This window comes from Microtus oregoni, unplaced genomic scaffold, assembly GCF_018167655.1.
Source record: "Microtus oregoni isolate MIOR12 unplaced genomic scaffold, Mior012 000023F_ref0000262, whole genome shotgun sequence".
Lineage (NCBI taxonomy): Eukaryota > Metazoa > Chordata > Mammalia > Rodentia > Cricetidae > Microtus > Microtus oregoni.
This window is the reverse complement of record NW_024543082.1, coordinates 18,543,653-18,570,597: the sequence shown is the minus strand read 5'-3', so window position 1 is coordinate 18,570,597 and position 26,945 is coordinate 18,543,653. Positions and strand designations below refer to the sequence as shown.

The following is a 26,945-nucleotide window of genomic DNA, read 5'->3' as shown; positions in this document are numbered from 1 at the left end:
GAGCGGCGTCCGCGCCCATTGCGCAAGCGCACTCTTTCCGGTGCTTCCGGGGGGCGGGCCGGAGTGAGGAGCGAGCCGTGGGTCCCGCCCCCGCGGCCCCAATGTTGTCACGTGTCGGGGGCGACTCGAGTCACGTGAGGCCCAGGTGGCGGCGCTGCTGTCGGGAGAGAGAGAAAAGAGGAAGGGGAAGCCGGAAGGGGTGGAAGTGGAGCCGGGAGGCGAAAGGCGGCTTCGGAGGGGAAAAAAAAAAAAGGCCAGGGGGCTGCGCGCGCACCCGCCTCTCGCTCGGCCGGCTGCGCCTCTGCCTCCGCGGCCAGGTGACAGCTGGGCCCGGCCTCCGCGCGCCGCCGCCCCTCCCCCCCGGCCCTGCGGGTGCCGCCTGCGGGGCTCGATGCCAGTCGGCCACGTCCGGGCCAGTTTTTGAGTCCCCGGCCCGGATCGCGACTGTCCCTCCCTGCCCCATTGCAGCTCCAGCCCCAGGATGCAGAATGTGATCAACACGGTGAAGGGAAAGGCTTTGGAAGTGGCCGAGTACCTGACGCCGGTCCTCAAGGTAAGCCGGGCGGCTCTGGCTTGCTCTGCACCAGCCGCCCAAGTCCCGGTCCCCAGCGTGAGGCTGGTGTAAAAGGTGGAGGGGCGGGACGCGCCGCCGTGTGCTGTCCCTCGCCCTGGGCTTCTGGGCCGGTCCCAAGGCTTGCTGGCTCCCCGGCTTGAACTTGAGCGACGGGGTACCTGCTGTCTCCACCGGTCATTCCTCTGTGCGTTGGGCTGCTATAGGAGGTGGTGTGGAGCAGAGCTAGAACACTGAATCCTGACCTCCACAGTCTTTTAAACAGGTATCTGGGTTAACCTTTGAAAAGATGACAGCTCGGTGGCCAACGGCATGCCTCCTTTTTCTTCCAAGTTTCATAGGGAGTTATGATTATCCGGGGATCTAGATTTCCAACTTCTTTTCGTTTCAGAGGAACATAGTAAATTGTAACACGTTAGTAATTCTGAGCGGAACTAGGCGAAACTTCTGGTTTCCCAAGCTTTTCAAGTAGCCGCAGCTGATTATTAGTCCTGGATTTGTGTGGTCCTGTGACAAGCAGTTCCACCGGGAAGTCTGCGTATAGATTGGACACAGTAGAACCTTTTCGGGGGAGAGTTATGACACGCTGTACTTCTAAATTTCCAGCGCTGCCTTCAAAGTTTCCTTACAACTTCTGGGATCCATCTTTTTGTTGTAACTTGCTTTTGCCTTGTGAGAAACGAGCAGTAATAGTTAATGAGTGGCAGATATTTGCTTAGTTTTTGCTTTCGTTCAGTATTTAGCTTTCTGTAAGAATTTTACTAATCTTACGGCAGGCAAGAAATAGGCAGACAGGCTGAGCAGGCTCTTCGATCTCTTTCCTTGACAAATGGAACGCTTGGTCTTTATCTTACTGTTTCAATATTATTTTTCTAAGACACCTTTGAAAATGATAGCCCTTTGGATCAAGCCGGAAAAGGCTGCAATACTTGTAAATGAGAAGCGTTACTCTTGCTTTGTTTTGTGAAAGTCGTTTTAGTTAAGATCATTCATCTATTTAGGAATTGAGGACAATTTCGACATGGAAATCAAATGCCTCTATTGTATGTTATAATACGTTTCCAGACTGTTGTATTACCTGGTAAACAGTGTTTTAATTGTGTACCATTTATTCAGCTTTTAGTCTAAGGGAGAAAGATGGGCAAAACACTTCTCCATTAAATATAAAATGACTATTTTGTAGACCATTTGGATTTTATTGAGTTTGTGATGTAGGACTGTTTTGAGGAATCATTTGTTCTCTTCACCAATCTGAAAGGAATGTTAAAAAATCAGTATGTATAGTATATATTTTTGTGTATTTTTTGAGACTGGGTCTCATTGTGGAGACTTAGCTGGTCTGGAAGTCACTATGTAGCCCAGGCTAACCTTGAATTCTTAGAGATCCCCCTGCCTCTGCCTTCCAAGTACTGAGATAAAAGGCATTTGTCACCATGTTCAAAGGCAACATGTGGCAAATGTTTTTAGCATACATGAAAGCAGAATTAATGACCCTCTTCTTGTTACTCCTGGTTTGCAGAGACAGTCCTTCTAGATTCCTTCTAGATGAGGGAACGTAAAGGGATGGGGAGGAAATATCTAGAAAGAGGTGATGGCCCTTTCTTAGGAAGTAGAAGTTTGAGAAGGCATGCTTTGTTTAGATGGCATCTGTGTAGTAAAGCCAGAATCCTTAGAGTGATCTTTTTTTTTTTTTTTTTTTTTAATTTTTCGAGACAGGGTTTCTCCGTAGCTTTTGGTTCCTGTCCTGGAACTAGCTCTTGTAGACCAGGCTGGCCTCGAACTCACAGAGATCCGCCTCCCTCTGCCTCCCGAGTGCTGGGATTAAAGGCGTGCGCCACCATCGCCCGGCCCTCCCCCCTCCCCAACAGCCTTACAATTTGGTTCTTTGTTCTTTATTCCTTTATTTATTTATAATATGTATTGTACTTATTCCTTGGGAATTTCATATATGTTTACAGTAAATTTGGTTATTATCTGTCCCTCATTTCCTCTTCCAGTTCCTCTCAGATCACTCCCAGCATTACTCTACCAACTTACGTTTTTATTTTTAACCCTCTGAGCAGTCCTGCTGCCTATACAGTTGGAGCATGGACAGCCTTCCAGGGGCCACACCTTGAACAGGCCTTATCTTCCCTAACAGGCATCAACTGTCAGAGGCTGGGGACTGCTTTTGCAGTTACAAGGCTGCTGCACTCAGAGTGGCTGTGATTACTTGTGCATGATCAAGCCAGTCAAAATCCCAGTGGGTTCTGGAGGTGTTTACTAAGTTGAGCCCCTAACTGAGGAGTTATTTTAATACCACCTTTCCCCTACATAACTTATTTTTTCTTTATGGTGTGAAGATGAAATTGATCTATTTTTCAGGCATGCAGCCCATTGTTTCCAATAGTACTGGTATATAGTGATAAATAATTTGTTGAATAAATAATATTCACAAATGGATCTTTTTATTTTTGTAGACTACCACAAAATCTTACAAGTTAAAGTGTAGGATAAAAATTAGTCAATAGCTTCTTGCTTTAGAGGAGAAGATACTGTTTTAAAATTTTAGTGAGGCTGGACATGGCGGTAGTGATGCATTGGCGAGAAGTCCAGTGAGGCAGGAGGATTCTGAGTTACACACCAGCCTGGCCTGCATAGCAAAACTCAGTCCAGAAGAAGAAAAAATAAAAAGAGAGAAAAAACTTATGGTGGAGATGAGAATAATGGAAAATATTAAATATTAAATGATTACTATTGTAGATTTCTATTTCTATTTTTTTTGATTTTTCAAGACAGGGTTTCTCTGTGGCTTTGGAGCCTGTCCTGGAACTAGCTCTGTAGACCAGGCTGGTCTCGAACTCACAGAGATCCACCTGCCTCTGCCTCCCGAGTGCACTACCATCGCCCGGCCTATTGTAGATTTCTAATATTACTCAGTTTAAATAAAACATGGCTGTGTTAATGTGCTGCAGAATGACTTGTTCACTGTGCAGGGTCACTGTAATCTAAATATTTGTACGCTTTTTAACACTCTTGTTTTATTGTAGTACTGATCAATTATACAGCAAGTAATTTCATGTAACTTATCTACATTATACCTATATATTTTTGTAATCGAGGACCAGTGCTATTTTACATAGCACATTTAGGCTTCAGTGTTTTGTTTGTTTCATAGCGGACTCTCCATTGTCTAGGAGGGGCAGCTTTTTGCCATCATGACTTTTTTTTTAACTGAATGTGAAGATGGTCTAATATTTTTATTCTTTTTGTTCTCTTTAGGAATCAAAATTTAAGGAGACAGGTGTACTCACCCCAGAAGAGGTGAGCATTGAAGACACCCTGAAGCCTTTGTCTTTACGATTCTATTATACTAGTGCCTTTTCCTCGTTCTTAGAAAACATCCTGAATTTTTTGAGGAAAATTATGTTTAGGTAACTATAGTAATTAGGTTAAGAGGATTTCTACTTTCCTGAGCAGATAAGGTATAATATCTTTTCATTTTGCTGCTTCTCATAGTTCTGTGTAGTTGAATTCTGGAAATGCAGGTCGTGAAGGGGAATGGAAATTTCTGTTGTATTCACTAATTTGTACCACTGTGTGAGGATGTGCCCTGGAATTGGCTGCCTTGGCTCTGTTTAGACCAAATGTATATTTTATGACATTGTGTTGGAAACCTTGATAGTGCTTTTTCTCCTGACATTCAGCTCAACTTTTGCAGAGTAGACACTGATTTTATTTTACCATGTTTTCCCTTTGCTAAATTAATTGTGTTGAAGGTAAGTAATGGGGAAACTATGGGGATTTTACCTGTTCGCTATACTTTTCAAACTTTTTTGCATAGAATAATGTTTTGAGGAATCATTTTATTTGTTCACCAGATCTGTATTATGATTTGTCATTCGCTTAGGTTGTTTATCCCTAGAGAGACCTATTCCAGAGAGTTCAGCTTTATGAATAGTTACAGTTGCACTACCCTTGCTTCTTAAAAAAAGGCAGCAGATTTATTTACACTTGATCTTCAACATTTACTAAAAACATTATTCATTAGCAGTAGAATCATATTCTTTGTTTTGATAAAACCATAATAAAATAAGTTGTGTTATATGATGAGGCTCTGGGTGTGGCTATAAATTAAAATGCTTCAAATGAGAGAATTAATTGATCTTTCAGTTTTTAGTTATGGTGACACTCTTTAGTCCACTTCATTCTGAGACCTAAGAATGGCTTGATGCACTCATTCTGATTTGTTTGTTTGTGAAACTGCCTTTATTCCTAATAAAAACATGGGACGGTGTGGAAAGAGCCTAGGGAACCCGCTTTCTAGAACCATTTCTCTAATTTCTCTAAATTTAGACAAATCAGTTAGCTGTTTACCTCTAGGCCTCATACTTACCCATCTGTGAAATGAGGGGTTTGGGTTAGACATTCTTGAAAGGACCTACTTGCCTTAGATGTCTTCAGTGTAATATGTTGAATGCCAATTCAAGGTCCATTTTGTTCTTAGGGCTCTCATTAATTTCCTTCCCAAACAGGAATTTTCTAGCCAGGGCTTTTGAATTATCTGAAGTCAGGAGCTGAGATAAGCATATGCTATATTTGCACACTTTGACTTTATCTCGCTGTGTGAAAATAACCCATTGTTGTATGCATTTTATAGAATTAAGCTACTTTCAAACAAAAATTCATCCTAACATGAATAACTTAATAACCTCATGATGAGTTTCCTTTAAAAGAATCTAAGGCAAATCTAGCTTAATTTGATACAAAGCATGTAATTTTAGGCTCAGATAGAACATAATTAGAGGATTGAGTTAAATGAGCCCAAGGGAGACAATAGGAAGGTATGATTTGATCAGGATAAATACTGCATACTGAATTGAGTTGTTAATTTGTTTCTTCTAATTTTTGGGCTCTTATTCATCAGTTTCTAGCTAGCTGTCTTTTTGTTTGTTTTTCTTTTTTTTTGGTTTTTTCGAGACAGGGTTTCTCTGTGGTTTTGGAGCCTGTCCTGGAACTAGCTCTTGTAGACCAGGCTGGTCTCGAACTCACAGAGATCCGCCTGCCTCTGCCTCCCGAGTGCTGGGATTAAAGGCGTGCGCCACCACCGCCCGGCTTAGCTGTCTTTTTGTTTTCATTGAGAAATGTGGAAGTATTTATGTTTCAAAAGAGGACAGCCCAAATCTATTGCTGTATCCTTTGGGGAAAAACAAATGCTAGTGTAACTAACTTAAATATTGTTACATGAATTGAAGGTCAGTTTAGGAATAATACTGTTTGCTAAAGTGCAAATATTGATTAGATCTTGTTGGACACAGTATTAATCTGTATTATGTAGTGAAAAATATCGCAGGAGAATATTTACTATAAGAAAGATGTAAACAATTGGTAATTTGAAATTTAACTCTAACATGTTATTTATTTTGCTTGACTCTTTGAAGCAAGTAATGATGACTATTGCTAATTAGGACAGACATTCACATGTGCTAATTATTGGTGCAATTCTGTGGGTTTCTTTTTTCAGTTTTATTTCGTAATGTTTGGTTATTTTTAAATAATTACTACCATGAGTCCATTAGATAAAATTAATATCTTATGACTTGAAGGCAATATAATTAAAGAATCTCCATTTTAAATAGTTTCTTTGGCTTGCATTTTCTTAACTTGTTACTTTGGTGACAATAAATTAATTCCTGGCAACCACAGAACTAAAAGTAATACTTGGTTGTGTTCAAATGCCCAGATGCTCAAAACTGAAGGTAGAAAGAAGCTATTGTTTTTATTTTGGCTTCTATTATTAATTAACCAGTTTAAATAATTTAAAAAGTATTAAATGAAAGAAGAAAAAAGTTTGTGTTGGGAATAAAGTTGCCATATCTTAACGCTGGTGAGATATCATTTTAGAGTAGACTAGTTTTAGAATGCTTATTGGGTTGAATTTTACTCTCAAATGAAAGTAGAATATATATATATATATATATATATATATATATATTTCTTCAAAAGATATTGAGAAATCCTTATTTCGTACTGTGTAATAAATCCATAAATGATTCAAAGTTATCAGTTAGAGCTGTGTGACATAGCAAAGGGAAAGATATAGACAGCCTTGCAGTTACATTGTAGTTCTGCTGAGCAGACTCTTGTTTTCTTTTTTAAAAGGAAGATTTGTACCCTTCAGGGAGGTTTCTTTATTTTTATGAGAACTGACCATTCTTCACATATTAAATTCCTTTTTCCTGGATGTGATTTTTATTTGTGAAGAAAAGCGAAAGCTTATAATAACGTTCAGCCTGCTCAGAAAGCTCAAGGAATCCATTAGCTGTTTTCCCTTTTTCTCCTGATCTTCTCTACCCCTCTCTCGGGACTCTTTGGACAGGTCTCACGTACTCTAGGCTAATCTGGAACTCACCAGGTGGCTGAAGACGGCCTTGAACTCTTTCCTCCTTCTCCCACCTCACCAGTGCTGGGGTTACAGGCGTGTGCCACCACAATTGGTGGCTCAGGTGCTGGGGACCAGCCAGAACCCAAGCCTGATTTTATAGATGCTTCATAGCTAGTTCAGAACTTAAACTTCCCCCCATTGTTTGTTACTATAATTGTTTTTTCTCCTTAATTCTTTTAAGAGTATAATAAAACTTTCAGTATTGGTCTAGTGCTGGGGCATATAGCTCAGCCACAGAATGCTTGCTTAGTTTGCATGCCCCAAGTTTGATCCCCAGAACCACAAAAACTAAAAGTTTCTTAAAAAACAATAGAGGACTGAAGAGACGCCTCACTTATTAAGTTCACTTGTTAATGCAGAAAACCCGAGTTCCATTTCCAGCAACCACACAGTGGCTTATAACTATCTCTAACTTCAGTTACAGGGACTCTCATTCCTTTTTCTGACTTTTGTGGATACCAGGAATGCATGTGGCACAAAGACTTACATCCAGATGAAATACTTGTAAAACAGTCCTAGAAAAATTAAGTAATTATATGAGGAAGCAGAAACTCCCACTGTGATTTAATGAAATAGACTGACATTATAGACCTATATCTATTTACTTATTTAAACATTTTCTTTGCGTTTTCAGTCTTTAACAAGACTATTTATTGAACTGCAAGATGGATTTTGAACTTCATTGCCTTACCTGTAGTGATTTTGTATCATCTTTGAAATATGGTTTGATTATGAAAATTGAATTAAAGATAACAGTGTTTGCTGAGTGTGGTGACACAGCACTGGGGGCAGAGGTAGATGATAGGCCAGCCTGGTCTACAGAGTGAGTTCCAGAATAGCCAGGGCTACACAGAGAACCATGTCTTGAGAAACAAAACAAAAAGATAACATTGTTCTTCTTTCTTCCAAAGTTAACTTGAGTTTTTTATAGACCTAAAACTTTAAGTTTCCTAATTGAAAATAAATTGATAAAAACAGGTTTTGTTAAAATTTGTGTTTTAATTGATTAAATATCAGAGTTATCCAGGGTGATCGGTTTGATATTTTGCCATCCTGTACTCAGTGATATTCATGTTTCTTTTCTGCTTTTTCCATATTCCTTGCAAACCCTGAATAGTTTGTGGCAGCTGGAGATCACTTAGTCCACCACTGTCCGACGTGGCAATGGTACGTAATGTTGTGTAAAGATTGGTTATCTGTTTTACTTTGCCTGTTAGCACAAAGCATGGGCATGCTCAAATCCACTTCTCTCTGCTCGTGTTTCCTTTGTTCTCTCCACGTCTGATTTTGTGGGTGTTCTAAAAAATATGTTTAGGAGTTTAATTCTGTGAACAGCTTTTGAACATTTTAATGACATATGGAGATACTTTCTGGAGTTTATATTCTTTAAGCTATAATACCCAAACTTTACTGTCACAGGTGAATGTTATTTGCCCTCTTTAGAGGTCAGCTAACACCAAAGGCTTGTATTGCCGCTCAGTAGGCCCATAATGAATTATAGTTAATTGTTTTCATTAACATTACTTTGAAATATTAAAGTAATTTAATACAAATATACTTTAGAATAAATGCAGTTTTATTACTTTTAAGTACTGATGGATGGGGAGAGGGTTGTAAAATGTTATCTCCCTACTGGCTGAACTGTTTTGTTTAGGCACTGTTATCTGTAACTAATCAACTATTTTCTTGCATATGCTTTAATATGTTATATCCTTTTGTTAAAGATGTTTTTCAATTATAGTTCTAATTATTGGATTCTAGAATGTCAATGTTGTAGTTGCTACCAGTTTCCTTTTTGGCTAAATAATGTAATTACCCAAAATAGTTTTTAAACTAAAGGTAGAAAATTATTTTGTGACCTGTTTTAGTTCCTTTCATCACTGGCTTTTATCAATTTTTGTGTGTCTTACAGGGCATTAATTCTTATGTACCAAGAAATGCCAGATTATCAGCTTCATTTAATTATGTGCATGTGTGTGTATTTCTGCTCTAAATTTTAAAAAGCAAGTTTTTGTCATAGATGTTTTCTGATTCAATGTGTCCATGTGTGTGTTCTAAATATTTTTTGCTACAGTTAGTTTCTGGTGTATATTTATACACATATACATATCCTCATATTTTTCAAGTCAAATAAGTATAGAAATAAGCTAACACTTATTTGATTAGAGGAATTTTCTTAGACTTTACTATGATAGATCCACATTTCCTTATTGAGAGTTTTTAATGATGGCTTAAGTTATCCACATAGTTTAGATGCCGTACGTGTAGAGCACAGTGCAGAGCAGTATATATAGATAATACCTTTTAACAGGTATTAGTAGTTAAGATTGCTATGTTTATAGATTTATAAAATGACTGTATAAGCGACTGTGTGTTTGCGCATAGCATGCCAGAGCAAGCGTGTGAAGGTCAGGAACAAGGTACGGGAGTCAGTTCTCTCCTTCCATTCCCTGGGTGCTAGAGATTGAACTCAGATGCTCAGCCTTCGTGGCAAGTGCCTGTAGCTGCTAAACTATCACGTCAGCTTTATTTTTATGGATTTTGATTGTTAAAATAATTATACTGAGAACTCAGTCACACCTCATGCTAGTGCCCACACATTTGTTTGAATTGCTAGGGCCAAGGAATAATAACTTACTGCTAGAAGCAAATATTTCCATGCCATCATGATCTTATTTTAACTTCTTCCCTCAGAACTTCAGGCATTGATGTTGAGTCTGATAGTTGAACTTATTGGAAGAAGAATATAGGCTGTCAAATGATATTCCTGACTTTATCTCGTTCTCAAATTTGTAGAGTTTAAATTAAAAAAGATTGAAAAAGCAACAGAACTTCAAGTTTATGTGTTGATACTTGTGAAGGCACCATATGCCTGCTCTGTCCTGGTCAGGTCTAGTAGATGGTGCACAGAAGACTGAATAAATTGTTAGTGAGAGATGTAACAGTAGCTCAGAATTGCAAGCAGTTGGTCCCAAGTCAGAGGAGGAGGAGATGAAGAAGGGTCCCGGAGTCACTTGACTTGATCCTAGCTCCTCCAGCCTGTCTTCCTGACTGTGAGCACTCTGGCCCCTTTAAACTTCACTTTCTTACCTATAGAGTGGGAATAGTATTCCCTGCCTTTTAGTGTTAGAAGAATTTACTGATAATTAATAGCTCATTTTAGAGCTGAAAGTCCTGTAATTACACGCTGCAACTGGATTTTTGTTGTTGTTTGCTTTTAAGTATTAGTATTCTCAGTATTACCATCTTTGGTTCAAACATTTTTTATCTTTTAGTCTCATCTTTAAACACTGGTAGGGAGGAGGGCTTTAAATTTTTAGAGTATAGTCATTGTACAGAGCGATAGGTTTCATGTAGAAGTTTCCTTCATACACCACCTTACCCTCTTCAACCCCTCCCCGCTTCTAGGGGACAAGTGATCTTGTTAATTGTCTGTTTTGTATGTAGTATTATTCAGCCTTTTCCATTCCTAGCCCTAATGTCAAAATGAGCAGTACTTCGATATTAACAGTCTGAGAGGTTATATGATGGAGTAGATTATGGAAGAGCTGCGTTTTCTTTTTGTTTAGAGCCAAGTGCAATAGTTTCCTAGTTCTATTATTCTACCATTTTCCCTAATATTAAATACAAATCCTCTCTGTCTGCATCTCCTAATATATTTCACTCATGCTGGCATATGTTTTCTATGCCCTTGCTTAATGGCAAACTTCCTTAACAAGTCCTAAAACAGTTTCCACAGAAATGCAGATTTTGTAGTCTTGAGATTTACATGTGATATCTTGTTACATATTTGACTTTAAAATATTTTGTATTCCGGTGCTTTTCACTGTTTTTAAAGGGCTACAGGGGAAGAATTGAAAGTGAAGGCATATCTACCAACAGGGAAACAATTTTTGGTAACCAAAAATGGTAAGAATTATATCATTGTATACATTAGTAAAGTTTGCACAGTATATTGAAACAACAAAATCCCACTCACAGTTACTGATCCTAATTTGTGGCTGAAGTTACACTTGAAGTTTCTCACAAATGGAAACATGAAAATGTCATGGAGCTTTGGTTTCTACCCCAGGATACTTTGCTGTTGAATTTTATCCCCTTTTCTTTAGTTCTTTTTACAGAAAAGTTCTAATTATCAAAATATGGAGAAGAGGTTTCCTGGAAAACACTTAGATTCCCCTTAGCGTTTTGTTTTTGTTGTTGTGTTTTGAATCAGGGTTTCTCTGTATAACGCCTCTGGATGTCCCGGAGCTTTCTCTGCAGACCAGGCTGGTCTCAAACTCACAGAGATCCACCTGCCTCTGCCTTCTTAGTGCTGGGATTAAAGACATGCACCACCACTGCCCAACACCCCTTAGTTTTTTTTAAGTTGGTTTCATAATCAAAATATATTTAGCTGTTTGATTTTGATCTTTGTGTATTTTTATGGAAATGAAATTGATCCCACCTTTGACATAGAAAAGTTCAAAATTAAAGATTTTTATCATTCATTGTGCCATTCAAAGTACCCTCAGGCATAAAAAAAAACTCCTATGGTAGATGTCATCTTATTTATGAAGTTAATTTTTAAAACATTAGAAGACTGTGATAGTCTTAAAATAATCATGTAACAATGCATTGGCTTCTGTTCTCATTTATCCTGCGCTGGGAAGGGAGATAATATGTAGTAAGTAGCAGTTTTTACAGGCGTTGTGCCTATGAGCATTGTCTTGCACCTAGAGTGCACATAGGGGTGGAAGAAAGCTAGCTAGCTGGGCTGCATAGTAAGTGCAAGGTAAGCCTGAGCTATAGAAGGAGACCATGTTTTCTGTTGTTTCAAAACAAAAACGCCAAGTATTTGGCATACAGCTCTCTGGGAGAGGGCTTGCTCAGCTCAAAGCCCTGGGTTTGATAAGACAGTATGACAAAGCAAACAAACAAAAAAAATCCCAGCAGTTATTTCTTTTTTTTTTTAATTTATTTATTTATTAAGGATTTCTGCCTCGTCCCCGCAACCGCTTCCCATTTCCCTCCCCCTCCCCCCGGTCAAGTCCCCCTCCCTCATCTGCTCGAAGAGCAATCAGGGTTCCCTGACCTGTGGGAAGCCCAAGGACTGCCCACCTCTATCCAGGTCTCATAAGGTGAGCATCCGAACTGCCTAGGCTCCCACCAAGCCAGTACGTGCAGTAGGATCAAAAACCCACTGCGATTGTTCTTGAATTCTCAGTATTCCTCATTGTCCGCTATGTTCAGCTAGTCCGGATTTATCCCATGCTTTTTCAGACCTAGGCCAGCTGGCCTTGGTGTTTCTTTTTTATGTTTATTTTTAAGATTGATAATTCATATCCTGGTTTTTTAATCAGGAAATTAATAGCAGTGTCTTGAGCATCGTGTTTAATAGGTTTATGAAATAATTGTACTTGTTAATTGATACACCTCTGTGAAAATTTTGGCACCTGTGCTATATTAGGAAATAAAAATTTACAGTTCATTGAATTTTAATCTATTTATCTTTTGTAAATAGCTGGAACTTAAATATGAATTATGAAATTCATATTGATAGTTACTTTAACCTTGTATTTCAAGGTCACCTCTACCACCTCTCAGTATGACAGGTGGTGTTTGCATATTTTGAGATCAGAACTGTTAGTGTGAAATATTCAGTAGCTGGAACCAAGCACTGTCATCTGGCTTCGGCCAGCTGTTCCCCACAATGATCGTGGTAAAAGAAGATAGAGATGCTTAAACCAGAGAACCTTTTACTTGACTTCTGATTAATGGGGTCAGACAATTATGTGTCTGTGGGCTGAGTGTAATCTTAAGGTATCAGTCTCATTGGAATGGGAAGGTTCACTTAATATCTTGGTAGTATATTTTTTTTAATGACAGAAGCTATCTCTTTCTGTATTAGTGGTTATATACTTATTTGGCTTTTTTTTTTTAATAGTTCCATGTTACAAACGGTGTAAACAGATGGAGTATTCAGATGAATTGGAGGCTATCATTGAAGAGGATGATGGCGATGGGGGATGGGTAGACACATATCACAACACAGGTGAGAAGTGTACAGAATGACATGTAGTTAATATAAATTATTTAAAGTTTTTAAAATAATTTTAAATTTTTAAGAATTTAAAAAGTGCATATAAGGTACAGGTTTGTCCCCAAAGACTTCACCTTGAAAAAGTAGTATCTGCTACTTAATTGCAGTTTGAAATATTTATTTTTTCCATTATTGCTATGTAGAAGAGAAAATATGTCTAATAAAAAGCACTGAGTGTGCGTACAAGTTTGCTCAGAATCTATTGTTTAAAGCCTAGAGGACGTGATAGGTTCAGCATCATCTTAAACCAGTTAGCCCCTCCCCCTGCCTTCTGTCAAAGAATTTTCAATGCTCTTCATTAATTTTCTCATGGCTGGAAGATATAGGTACCTCATTGATAGTAACTTGACTGTTGACTGACTAGAATGATTACATATATTTTGGTTTCCTCTGGAAAGATACTTTGTTTTCTGGTTGTATTTTATTTCAGAAGCTCTATCCTAAACTTAAAGAATTTACTTATAGGATCATAATACACAAAGCTAAGTAGGTATTTGTACATTTGGGTTGGCAAAAGTCTGCAAAAGTTTGACAGCTAAAAACGTTTCATTAAGGATACAGAACAAGTAACATCATCCATATTTTTCTATATGGAAAATAACAAAAGTATTGTTATTATAATATCTTTTGGTTCATTTAATGCATAAATTCTAATCTTCATTAGAGCTACTTGTAGAATTACAACTTTAAGCTGTATCTCAGGATAAGGCAATGCTCCCAACTGAGGCCAGTTTCCCTTGTTTTGCCTAATTGAGGTTTCATTGTTGCTGTTTTCTATTATTGGCCCCTGTATTCATCAGTTGTTTAGAGGGACAGAAGGAATAGAGGGTGTATAATGACATTGCTATAAGGATAAGTATGACAAGAGACAGCGGAGGTCTTTGGCATTTAGAGGAAAGCCACGGGATATAGGAATGGGTTTATTTACAGTTTTGGCTGTATTGGAGAGACTGTCTCCTTACCATCTCTTTAGTGATGCTATAATTTTATAGAAAAGATTAAAACAAAATTCAAGAACTATCAAGTAGATTTAGCTATGAAATAAACTGTCAGGCCTGAGCTAACTCTTTCTCTATAGCCAGGTTCTTTCACAGGATAGAATCTCTTGGGGAAATTTTAATTCTCTAGTGTCTGTTCTTCCAGGACCACTGGTACACTGTAATATAAGTAGATTTATTTTAAGGTATTGGCTTATATGACAAATGAATTTTGTATGGTATGCTCCAGCAGCCTGGATAACCAAGAAAGGGTTGATGTTGAGGCAGTCTGTAGGCCTTTATTTCCTCCTTTCTCTTTTAGTTGATTGGATACAATCCACCTACTTTTTGAAGGATTATCTGCTTTATTTATACTGGTTTCAATATTTATTCATAGTTTCTTTTTAAAAAGTACCTCTACTACAGCCTCTGAACTAGTTTTTGACCAGACATCTGGCTATTACAATACTAACCACTGGACACCTGGCTGTTAAAACACGTTGGCAGAATAAAACATCACAATGCTAGAATGTAACCTTGTTCAGAATTATTTGAACCTTCTTTTTTGTGTGCCATACTTTTAAGAATATTTTTAAATGATCTTTTTGACAACCCCATATCATGTGTAGCGTATCTCACTATATCCACTCCCCACCTCAACTCCCTCCCAACATGTTTCCTTCTCATCTTCATGTCATTTTTAAAAAGTCACATGTCCTTGTTATTTTTATTTATATGTGTATTTGTGTCTTATCTGCATGTATGGCTGTACCATGTGCATGAAATGGAGTGTCAGTGGGAGGCCAGAAAATAAGGTATTGGATTCCGTAGAGCAAGAGTTTCAAACAGTTATTACCATGTGGGTGCTGGGAACAGAACCAGGGTCCTCTGGAAGAACAACCAGTGCTCTTAACCTCTAAGCCACCTTTTTGCCCCCCTCCTTTTTTTCTGAATTGAATTAGTGTAGGTCACATATGCATGGATGTGGAACCATCCACTAGAGCTTGGGGAACCCACCAGCGCACCTTCCTCCAAAACAAACAAACAAACAAACAAACAATGGCCTGACCTTATTCTACCTCCCTAAGCAGTCATCAAGTACCAGTAGTACTTACCTGGGGTGGAACCTCATGAGCACCTCTCCCATCCATGCTGTAAGATTAACTGGCATAATCTTACGTAGGTCTGATATAGATAACTACAGACTCCGTGAGTTCATGAGTGCATTGTCCATATCCTGTCCAGAGTTCAGCATTGTCAGCATTCCTTCCTGTCCACCAGATTTTCTTTTCTTTTTCCCACTTCCTTGGTGCTCCCTGATCCCTGGGGGTGTTAATAAAGACATCCTGTTCAGGGCTGGGCACTTAACTAGTAACATAGTCTTAGCACTTTGACCATCACGAATCTCTGCATGACTGTTTCCCATTGCAGAGAGAAGCTGGTGCCTTGGGTTGGGTTTAATGTTATACTACTACATTATGGTATTTTGGCAGATAGATGAGGTTTGTTTTGATATTCCGGGTTTAGCAAATACTCTTCTATTATTGGTTTGATTGGCTGACATTTGAGTTTTATTGTCTTGATTGACCATATATATTGTAGGATGATAGCCAAACTTTTATGAAATAAAAACTTGTAGTACTGGTCTCTGGAGCATGCTGTCTTCCATTTTTGAAGGTGAACTTGTTATCCTTTGGTTTAGGAATGCTAAAGACGGCATGCCAGGTTTCGATTAAGAAAATATGCTGTACTTTTTAGGAGCTAAATGCATTTTGAATGTAGGATATTTTGGTCTGTAGTAACTGTAGGTACTCTAATTTTACTGAACTTACCATCTGGTTAAACTGTCCATTTGAGTACTCTGATAGGTGCTTGGAACTAGAATAGTATGCAGGGTGGTGGTGTGGGGTTGCTGCTTACCTACATTGTGCCCTCCTATGACAAGGGAGTTCTGAGGAGGTGCCCAGTGAATAGAGTGAGAATAAGTAACCAAGGTCTCTTTGGATAGACTTTTATCCCAGCTTTCTCCTAACTGCTGTGAACCTTAAGCAGCTCATTTTAACCTGTCTGTCAACTTCATTTCTTCATAGGGAGGAAGTTTTACTCTGCTTTATAGGTGGATTTTGTAAGGATTAATAAGATGTGGAAATAAGTTAGTAAAGTAAAAATATCCATAAGAGTTAGATGTGGTCTTATTACATTCTTATTACATTCAGATGTCCAAGATATTTGAAGCAAATAGATAATAACCAAATCCTGATTTTGGTGAAGGTCTAATTAAAATGTAAATATAAGTCATATAATCTTTTGATCTTGGTATGTGTTGTGGTAAACTTTCAAATGAACAACCACAAATGGGTTATTGAATAGGGCAAGTCATGGTAATATAAGTAAACTATCAAATCAGAATTTTTTTAGCTTTTTTTAGGTGTTTTTGAGGTACCTTTGGGATTACTTATAAAAATTTATTTGTAAACATTCTGTTAATATATGCCTACTTCAGAGTTGTGAGAATTTAAGTAAAATGTTTTACGTTGTTTTATTAAAGTAAATGGGATGTTTGCAACTTTGTTATTTTGTTTCTGTTGAATTCTAAACAGGCATTACAGGAGTTAATGAAGCAGTTAAGGAGATTACTCTGGAAAGCAAGGTATTGCTTAACATTTCTAAAGTCAGTGACCTAGTTTTTCCTATATGTGACCTTTTTTAAAATTATATTTATTTATTTTGAGTGTGTGTGTGTGTGTGTGCATGTGTCTGTGTGTGTCACAGCAAGCATGTGGAAATATGTTGGATAACATGGGGTGTTTGGTTCTCTCCTTCCATCGTGTGAGTGAGCCCCAGGGATGAAATTCAGGCCATCAGGCTCATAACTATTACAAATTCAATAAACTACTTGTTTAAGTACATGGAACAGTAGCTGGTTAAGTGGAGCATTTGTGAGCGGTACCTTTGCTGATTCACAGGAGTTAATTTTATATTAGTATTACATTTTGTTGTTTAAGCAATTTTATTATTCTGATTTTTAATTACTGGTAGTAACTTCTTAAATTTTGTTTTTAGGGGTTATATGTGTCCTTTACTATCAACCAAAATGGTGACATTTTGAATAATGTCATTTTATCATTTAAGTTTGGGCGAAAATAGATGTAAGTGTAGTGGGTCAAGATTTTATGCTAGTCTGTTTTCATTCACTTTGGTGTATTAGCTCTTTTCTCGGAATGCCTGCATCTGTCTTCATATTTTTATATAACAAATTGAAAAAATATACAATGCTTCATTAACTTCGGTTTTATCCTTATGTAGTGATTGTATAAATTTTCTTTGTGTTATAGTTTTAATACGTGTGTTACTGTGTTGAACATACCTTTTCCCAGTTTTTGAATAGTCAAATCTCTCAGAGGTATAATATTTGGCTGGAGCAACCATGTCCCAGTGTTTTTAGCAATTATTCCGTACAGAAGTAACTAAGGCATTTTTTTTAAATGTGTGTTTTGGTCATTTTATTTTTTGGGAGTTGTTAACTGGATTTAAAGGATAGAAAGTAAAATATGCTTTGTTATTTTCATTTATTTTGAAGTAATGGTTCATTAGCTTGTAAATTTATCCTTTTGAATTTCTAGTTTTTGGCAGTCTGACTGAGAACAAATTTCAGAAGTGATTTTGTTGCTTCAGAATATCTTTATTTTTGCTATTATTGTATCTACTTCAAATTTGTAGTGGCAGATAGGAATGTAATGTGGCTGGCATTTTTATTTATTTTGTACTGGAAATTGAAGATGGAATCTTTGCCTTCCAAGTACCAGGCAAGTGCTCTGCCACCGAGTGACCCCTCTCTGGACTCTCTGTGTTGACAGGTTTCACTGTGTCACTCATGTTGGCCTACAGCTTTCTGTGTAGCCCAGAGAAACTTTGAACTTGAATTCTGCCGGCTGTAGCTTCCCAAGTAGCAGTTTTAAGCCACTAAAGGACGAAGCAGTGTACTATTTTTTTTTTACTAGGTATATGATTTCTGTAATTTATAACTATTTAGAACTTTTCTCTTTCTTATTTTTGCAATATAGTCCTTAGAATATTCTTCATTTGAACCCAAGTGTTGATTGTTCGTATCTATTCTGTTGTGTCAATGTCAGACACACTGATTCACTAAATCATTACCTGAGTACTGACAGTCTTCTCTGGTTTACATTCTACATGCAATAGGGATACATTTGATTTTATTAATCTAGTCCTAATTAAGCCTAAATAGCCTCTCATTAGCATTATTCTTTCTTAGACAATATTAATACATTGAATGAAAATAATGTTACAGTTGTGATGGTTGATAACTTTTGATTAACTCAGCTAAGATATTGTTAGTAAATTAGAATATAATAATGGTTTATACTTCATTTTAACTTTGTAGTTTTTCCTTAAATTGACAACAGGCAGGTTAATATAATGTACAACTAGTTTTATAATGCTGATGAACTAGATACCCATAGATGTACTGTTTGGGGCCTGTGAGATGACTCAGTAGGTAAAGATGCTTACCAGGAGGTCTAATGACCTGAATTTAGTCCTCAGAACTCATATAGTGGGAGGAGAGAACCGACTCCTAAAATTTGTCCTCTGCCTTCCATACCCATGTGCACACACAAATGTCTAAAAATGTATGTACTATTGGAGTGAATTCAGTTGGCAATGACTTAAGTGGTTACCTAAGGTAACTTTACTGCTTATTATAATGGCTTCTGCTACTTCTCAATCATAGCACTTAGCCTGTGCTTCCAGTGAATTATTTATGGCTTGGCCATTGTCACTCGTAAGTGAATTTCTTGGAGGCATAAACTACCTGATTAGATGATACATAATTTTACATTGCTTACTTACTATTGTGCTCAGTGTTCAGTATACATGTTTCTGAAGATGACCACAATTTCGCTGGAGGTCCTATAAAATGGTATCTTCTAGTAATGTCATGGCCTACTTAGTTACACTTTGATCCTACATTGGTGAAATCGTGTAACAGTGCATTTCTTAGAATGTGTTCTTGTCACTAAGTGATCCACAGTTGTAAAACTATTCACAAAAAAGCATACATAGTCGGACAGAGGGAGGAGACAGTCTATTTTCTTTACTTTTCTATCTCCAGTGCTAAGACCAAGGCTGTGTATGTAACATGCTTTCCATTAATGTTTGTGAAGGAAATAAATGAATATTGCTAATAACAACTTTATGTTAAATGTATTTAATGTTTGAAGTAATGAATATATACTTGAATAACTTAAATATACTTCAAATTAAATATAATTTCAAAGGATAGTATAAAACTCCAAGACTGCTCAGCACTATGCGATGAGGAAGAAGAGGAAGATGAAGGGGAAGCTGCAGACATGGAAGGTACCAATATTTTACAATTGCTTCAATTCCATTAGATTGTTGATTCTGGAATAGTTATAATTCACATGGATTAAGAATTCTCTTCTATCTGCAAATTTCACGATGTCATTATTTTTCAAGATGTCATTATATTTTTCTGCTGTTTAGTATTCTATTGTGTAAATGTACCACATTTTCCTTATCCACTCTTCGGTCGAGGGGCATTAAGGTTGTTTCCAGGTTCTGGCTATGACAACCAATGCTGCTATGAACATAGTTAAGCACATGTCCTTGTGGTACGATTGAGCATCTTTTGGGTATATACCCAAAAGTGGTATTGCTGGGTCTTGAGAAAGGTTGTTTGAAAACATCATATTGAGTAAGATAACCCCGATCCAGAAAGGCAAATATCAAATGTACTCACTCATAAGTGGCTTTTAGACATAAAGCAAAGAAAAACCAGCCTACAGTTCACAGTCACAGAGAACCTAAACAATAATGAGGACCCTAAGAGAGACATACATGGATCTAATCTACATGGGAAGTAGAAAAAGACAAGATCTCCTGAGTAAATTGGGAGCATGTGGACCATGGGAGAGGGTAGAAAGGGAGGGGAGAAGAAGAGATGGGAGTGGAGAAAAATATATAGCTCAATAAAAACAATAAAAAGAATAAAAGGGAAATGAATAATATGGTATCTAAAAGCCATTAAAATGATGTAATTTAAATAAAAAAGAATTTTATTCTGTTTATCATTTAAGAGCCTAGTGAATATTTTTCTTTATTTAAATTTTATCAGATTGGGGTAAAACTTAGATCTTAGGTTCTTCTATTTTACTCAGAACATGATTTTGAGAACATTATTTCTACTGACTCTTAGTCATAAATCTAATTCTGGAGGATGCAGTAGATAATTGTCTTAGCGTGGTTTAAAACACCTGGGCTCAAGAAATTCTTCCGACCTTAGTCTTCTAAGAATTAGGACTGCAGTCCTGTGTTTTTATACTTGGAAAGATAGTGTTTTTGTTGTTTTTAAAGCAGAATCTCCTTATGTAGTTCAGGCTGGCCTAAGATTCATGATCCTACTGCCTTTAGCCTTGTGAGTGCTGGGATTGCAGGTGTGTATCATGCCGGGATGAATCTTAATGGGGATTTTGAAGCAATGTAGAATCCCCTTTTGTTCTTTTGATTGTGAAATAACTTCCAGGTTACCAGATAAGTATCATCATCTGCAAAACAACTCCCACATCTAATATTCAGGAAACACTACCAAAGGGAGTGGAAAGACTGTAAGAGCCAAAGGATTGGGGAGTTCGCTGTGAGATTGTGTTTTCTAGTAATGTCAGAAGATATATCCATTAAAGTCTCACTAACACAACTGCCCAATATGAGCTGAACAAGGACAACATTAGACATGCTAAAGTGGATGGGGAAAGATCATGAGGCCCTTGCACAAAGCTATAGAGACAACTAAGGAATACTGATAATAGGAAAAATAGTCTTTTTCCTGGGAAGATCATACCAATCAGTTATCTAATACCAAATAGACTTGAAGACATACTTTATAAGTAACATTATACAGACTAAGAAGTGTGTGTGTGTGTGTGAGAAAAGATACCATGAATTTAAAAGAACAAGGAGGGGGTATTTTGGTTAATTATTCTTACAAAGGATCAAACCGACCATTCTAACAAAACAGTATATTAGTTCCTTTCTCATCACTTTGATGCTTGGCAGAAGCAAGGGAGGAAAGACCTGTTTGGGTTCAGTTTTAAGAGCTTTCTATTCATCATTGCAGAAAGACAGTGAAGTTGACCCTGTTATTGATGTGAATAGATGTGATAAATAGATGTTCACACAGGAGCAGAGGGTCTATAAAGTACTTTAAGTGAGCCAGTGAAAGTCCATGATTTGGTAAGAATAGACAATCTTATCCTGAGGTTCTAAGTTCTTTAGTGAGACCAAATCTGTCTATTAAATTTCAAGGAGAAAAACACCTTGTGCCACTTTGCTAATAATATGTCAACCTGAAAAGATTAAGTCTTGAAACATTAAGTTTAACTCAGTTAACATTTTTCTTCCTTTTCCTTTTTCATATAAGAATATGAAGAGAGTGGATTGTTGGAAACAGATGAGGTTTGTAAATTTTTAAGATGACTTTTATGAATAAACTTGGAGTTAGTGTTTTTAATATTGATAAGTCTTTCAAAATAATTTAATGGCTCTAAATTTTTCTCACTGTTGTGTAACAGGCTACCCTGGACACAAGGAAAGTAGTGGAAGCTTGTAAAGCCAAAGCTGATGCTGGAGGGGAAGATGCTATTCTGCAAACGAGAACTTATGACCTGTACATCACTTATGACAAATATTACCAGACACCACGGCTATGGTTGTTCGGCTATGATGAGGTAAAAATAGAAAGAAATTTAAAGTAGATGTTTAAAATGGTGGATTTACTCCAATTTCCTTATTAGATCCATGAATATATATCATCTTTCAAATTTTTGAAGTCATTTGTTCTACAGTTTTTTGACAATGAACTTGATTTACATTTAGAATAAACTATTCAGTGTGACAGTACTAAGTACTGAATACAAATAATGTGTTGTGTACTGACTCCTGACCCTTGCTCTAAGCTTATCCCATTAAAGGGTGAGAAGTTGAACTCTGTAGAGTTCCTCATGTTTTGTCAGGATTTTACATCTGTAGAATATGGAAACATTTACAAAATTATTGTGTTATATAGTATTTCCCTTACACTTTTTATTTTGCTAATATTGAATTAAAGAATAATTGAAATAAGGCCAATTCATTTGTCATTTTATGACTGTCAAAAGGGAAAAAAAAGAAATGGACTTAAGGGATAAATTCTTACAATTTTAAAATGTTTTGACATCTGTAATCTTCCCTGTTTGTAGCATCTTTGTAGCATTAAGTGATGGCTCCTATTACAGAGCCTGAATGTTCAGAATCCTTTCTCCAACATTCTGCTAATTCTAAATCTGAAATTGTAAATTATAAGTGCTATGGGGTAATAAACAGGTGCAGGCTAAAAGCTTGAGTAGTGGTTTCAGAGCATTTCTTATGCTTTCAGCAACGACAGCCTTTAACAGTTGAGCACATGTATGAAGACATCAGTCAAGATCATGTGAAGAAAACAGTGACCATTGAAAACCATCCTCATCTTCCACCACCTCCTATGTGTTCAGTTCACCCGTGCAGGTCTGGGTGTATATCTGTGTATGGGGAAAGAGAGAGAATGTGTGTCGTCTGCACATGTAAACTTCACAAGTCTTTTATTTGGGGATCTTTAAACATCAGTAACAGAAAATTTTACTTTATAAGCAAAATCTCTTTTATCTTTAGAAATGTTCTCCTTGTACTTAGTGTAGTATCCAAGAGGAAGGAAGATGAACATTACTGACTTATTTTAAATATTGTATTCAGAACTTAATTTTAGTTTTCTTTGTTCAGTTATAGATCTGTTGATCTGTCTCCTTTTAGTCAGTAGCTCGGGCAGCTGTACTGTGGACTCAATGCTCATCTTTCAGACATGATATACATGTTGTGAGTGTGTCTTTTCACCATGTGGTCTGTAAGGCTAACTTGGTTCTTCTCTGGGTGGCCTCCTTATCTCCTCTTGTTGGTTAGCGGGAGGAGATGAGTCTCTACACGCCTTTATTCTTCACTTAGGATCTTTTCTTTAGCATTCCCAAGTCAGGTGAACTTTGTACCTTAGCAATTTTTATCTGTCAGTGTGTTTTCATAAGGCCAAGTAAAGTGAAACTGACCTAGATGCATGATTGGTTTTGAATTTCCCTTGCTAAAAAGCAACATGCTTATTTCTTTGGATTAATAATTTTTAACAAGTAATAGTCATGATTCATTGAAAAATACCCATGAGAATGCTGATAATCCATTGAAAAATTAGATTATAACTTTTGAGAAAAAAAATGCATTTAGACAAACATGGTGGTCTACACTTGTAATTCCAGCACTTTGATTTGGGAGGCTGGGGCAGGAGGTTTGCAAATTCTAGCCCAATACCAAAGCCAGAAACTGTTGATGGTGTCCACTTATTTAACACAAACTTTTTGTTGACCTTTTTACCTCATGGAAGGCCTGCTTTACTTTTCCAGCTTATTTATATAAAGAATTATAATATTTCTGTAAAAAGTAATTCATTAGGATCCATTGATTGTGGGATTTCATTGTTGCTATTCTATGTTTGTTTTTCTTGTGTTTCTCCATTTATATCCCCATGCACAGGACTTGGGTTAATTGTATTAGGTAGATAGACTCTGCCTTTTTTTCTGTGTAGTGAGAACACAGCCTATCATAAGCACCAGGTGGCCTACTTTTAACTTTAAATTATCTAAAGGTTTTCATTTCTAAGAGTCAATCTGTTTGTTCTTTTCACAGTTTGATTTTTTTAAATATTTATTTATTATGTATACAATATTCTGTCTGTGTGTATGCCTGAAGGCCAGAAGAGGGCGCCAGACCTCTTTGCAGATGGTTGTGGGCCACCATGTGGTTGCTGGGAATTGAACTCAGGACCTTTGGAAGAGCAGTCAATGCTCTTAACCACTGAGCCATCTCTCCAGCCCCAGTTTGTTGTTTTAATAGGTGCTAATTGAATGTCCATCTGTGGCATAAGTTTTACTCTGTTGAGAAGAGATAAGTACTTGATAACTGCATTAAACATTCTAGTAAAACATAATTATGATAAGGGAGGATGAAATAAACATTAAAAATCTGAGATCCTAACAAGAAATGGGGACATTTTTAGGCTTTTCCAGGGGCTGCCTTGGACTGTGCTAGTCCATATATTCTTGTTTTCTAAGAAACTTTTTCTGTGGGTGAAGGGTTGTTTGTAAGAGCTTAAATAGTATTGTATAAATTAGGAAAGTTTGAAAAGCTGTTTGCTTTGTATATTGATTTTTTTAGTTTATATATCAAATTAACAGGACAAAATCTTCATATAAATTCAAAATTTTCTCATTAAGTAGAATCAGATAATGCCCATTAATACAAAGGAAAGATATAAACTTGGCTCTGATTCTTAGCTTTTATTGAACCTTTCAGTTACAATTTTTTTGCCTAAGCTAAATAAATATTTAAACATTTAAGAGGCTGGTGAGATTTAAGAGGCCTAGTGTGGGTAAAAGCTCTTGCTACACAAGCCTGAATCCTGTTAGGGAAGGAGATCTTCCTGGAAATCTTCCTATGACCTCTCATGCACACTGGCATGCACATACTCATATTCAACCTCACACAAGCTTACACAGCAGTAATAACAAACATTTACAGTCACAAGACCCTCTTGGCTTTTTCTTTTGTTGATTTGCATACCCTGATATTTATGTTTCCAGAATAAACAACTGTATCTTCACATTTACCATCTGGCAGGGTTTGCCCTGTGGTTTTTCTGCCTCCATTATCAGAAAGCTGACTGATGCTGTTGTGTTTATTGTGATTATAACTTTTAGTAATGGCTATCCACTCCAGTGAGAGAGTCTTTATGGCTGAGCAATGTAATTTTATAATATAATTATTTTATATTAAAAATTAAACCATGAGAAATTACCATAGGATTTTTGGGGGGTTGTTTATAAATAAAATCTATTTTGATAGAGTTGACCCATGCTAATAAGATTTGTTGTTTGATTTCAGGCATGCTGAAGTGATGAAGAAAATTATTGAGACAGTTGCAGAAGGTGGGGGAGAGCTTGGCGTTCATATGTATCCTTACCTGTATATAGGATTGGTGGCAAATAGCTTTTACAGATTTTTTTTTTTTTTTTTTGAGATAGGGTATCTGTAGCTTTGGAGCCTGTCCTAGAACTTGCTCTGTAGATGAGAGTGGCCTCAAACTTACAGAGATCTGCCTACCTCTGCCTCCTGAGTGCTAGGATTAAAGGTGTGCACTACCACCATCCGGTGGTTCCTAAGGATTTTTGTTTGTTCATTTTGGAAATTTAGTGTAACTTTCATGATAGAATCTATAATTTGTTTTAGCTCCTTGTGTAAGGAAGTCCTAGTGAAAATCTAATCTATCTGGGTTATGTCATAGTATGAAAAGTAGTTCACACTCAGTGACTAGACCCTACACTTGCAGGCCAGTTCAATCTGCCTTTTTAAAGATGTAATGTTTAACACAAACGTGTACTCCCATCAGGTGGCTAAGGTTAACACACAAATGTGTGTTCCCATCAGGTGACGGTAAGGTTAAGGTTATGTCAACCTGAGGCCTCCCTAAAGCAAAGAATTCAAGTTAGACAGGTTAATTAAAAGTACAACCTATACATTTTCTCTTGTGGAAAAGCATCTTATTCTGGCTTTCCTACTTAGTTCTCCAGGGTAGGTAGGAGGAGTAAATTAGTATTAATGTCTGAGCACCTTGTCATATCCTGAGATGTTTGTGTCCATATCGGACTCATCAGAGCACTCACAGTCAGTGATTAACATGCCAAATGGCCTGAATTGATTTGGACATAGGTGTGCATTGAATTGTATGATTTATACCATTCAGTGAGAAACAGGGTTACTCGTGTATTAAAGCTATGATGACCTCTGTATTATTAATAAAACATGTGCATAGAGGAACTTTGGGTTGATATGATACTGCAAGAAACACCAGGAGCTTTTAGTTCAACAAGACTTCTGGGTTCTTGCTGTACATTACCTTTCACATTCATCTCTATGTGGAAGGCTAGGTAGGTAGGAGTACTCTAGGTGATTCATAATAGAGTAATTTTGTTTCCTATTGAAAATTAAGTAAGCTCGATGTTTCTAGGCTCAATAGAAGAAAAAAGTCAGCATTTTATGAAACGAAAATAGTACAATATCGCTCATTATGTGGTAGCTTCAGAGTCCCTTATGAAGTGTTTGCCTCTACTTTATTTTTCATTTGCTACAGTGTTTGTACACTTGTTTCATTTTAAGTTCGCATAAATTCTAGAAAATTTACCAGCAATAAAAGTGCAAGGTAAGTGAATGAGTTTTATAAACACGAGTTTTAAACACAGACATTGTCTTTATAAATACTGAAGCAAGTTGACATGTCTGAACTTCTTATTAAGAAATTTCAAATTCAGATGTTGGAGTAGATGACTTAGCAGTCAGTTGTAGAACCCCTGTGTTAAGTAGATAGACATTTTCATGACTAGGTATCCTTAATAGGTGTAATAGAAGATTTTATATTTTTCACATAAATTAATAAAATAATTACTATGGACTTAGAACAGCACTATCCACAAATTTTATTTTCCTTAGCTAAAGACCTTCAGGTATCTTCTAATTTTTTTGAAATTTGTACAAGCTGTCATTCCAACAATAGAGTATGACTACACAAGACACTTCACGATGTAGTGAAGAGGACATAGGGTGTGTCCTAACTATTGCTTCTGATTTTTAAAGAATTAATACATAGATGTGACCATTGACCATATTTACCAATAGGTATAATTTCTCTAATAAAGGGACTTATATGTTTATGCATTAAATAAAAACTGTTTCACTACCAGC

General features: G+C 36.9%; 1 protein-coding gene across 1 annotated transcript; it reads left to right on the top strand.

Moving 5' to 3' along the window:
• Atg3 (autophagy related 3) lies at window positions 1–26,945 on the top strand. The gene is made up of 12 exons (XM_041672956.1): window positions 1–553; window positions 3,833–3,874; window positions 8,113–8,162; window positions 10,834–10,904; window positions 12,922–13,029; window positions 16,655–16,704; window positions 19,355–19,436; window positions 21,517–21,551; window positions 21,668–21,823; window positions 22,510–22,637; window positions 25,092–25,160; window positions 26,708–26,945. Exons 1-12 carry the CDS (start codon window positions 482–484, stop codon window positions 26,787–26,789), a joined length of 945 nt encoding a protein of 314 aa, XP_041528890.1. The 5' UTR covers window positions 1–481; the 3' UTR covers window positions 26,790–26,945.

Excerpts from the sequence above, each read along its gene's own strand:
- Atg3 (XM_041672956.1), top strand. The coding sequence starts at position 482 with ATGCAGAATGTGATCAACACGGTGAAGGGAAAGGCTTTGGAAGTGGCC. Across the intron at positions 8,163-10,833 it reads CACTGTCCGACGTGGCAATG|GGCTACAGGGGAAGAATTGA; the intron begins GTACGTAATGTT and ends CTGTTTTTAAAG. Across the intron at positions 13,030-16,654 it reads AGACACATATCACAACACAG|GCATTACAGGAGTTAATGAA; the intron begins GTGAGAAGTGTA and ends AATTCTAAACAG.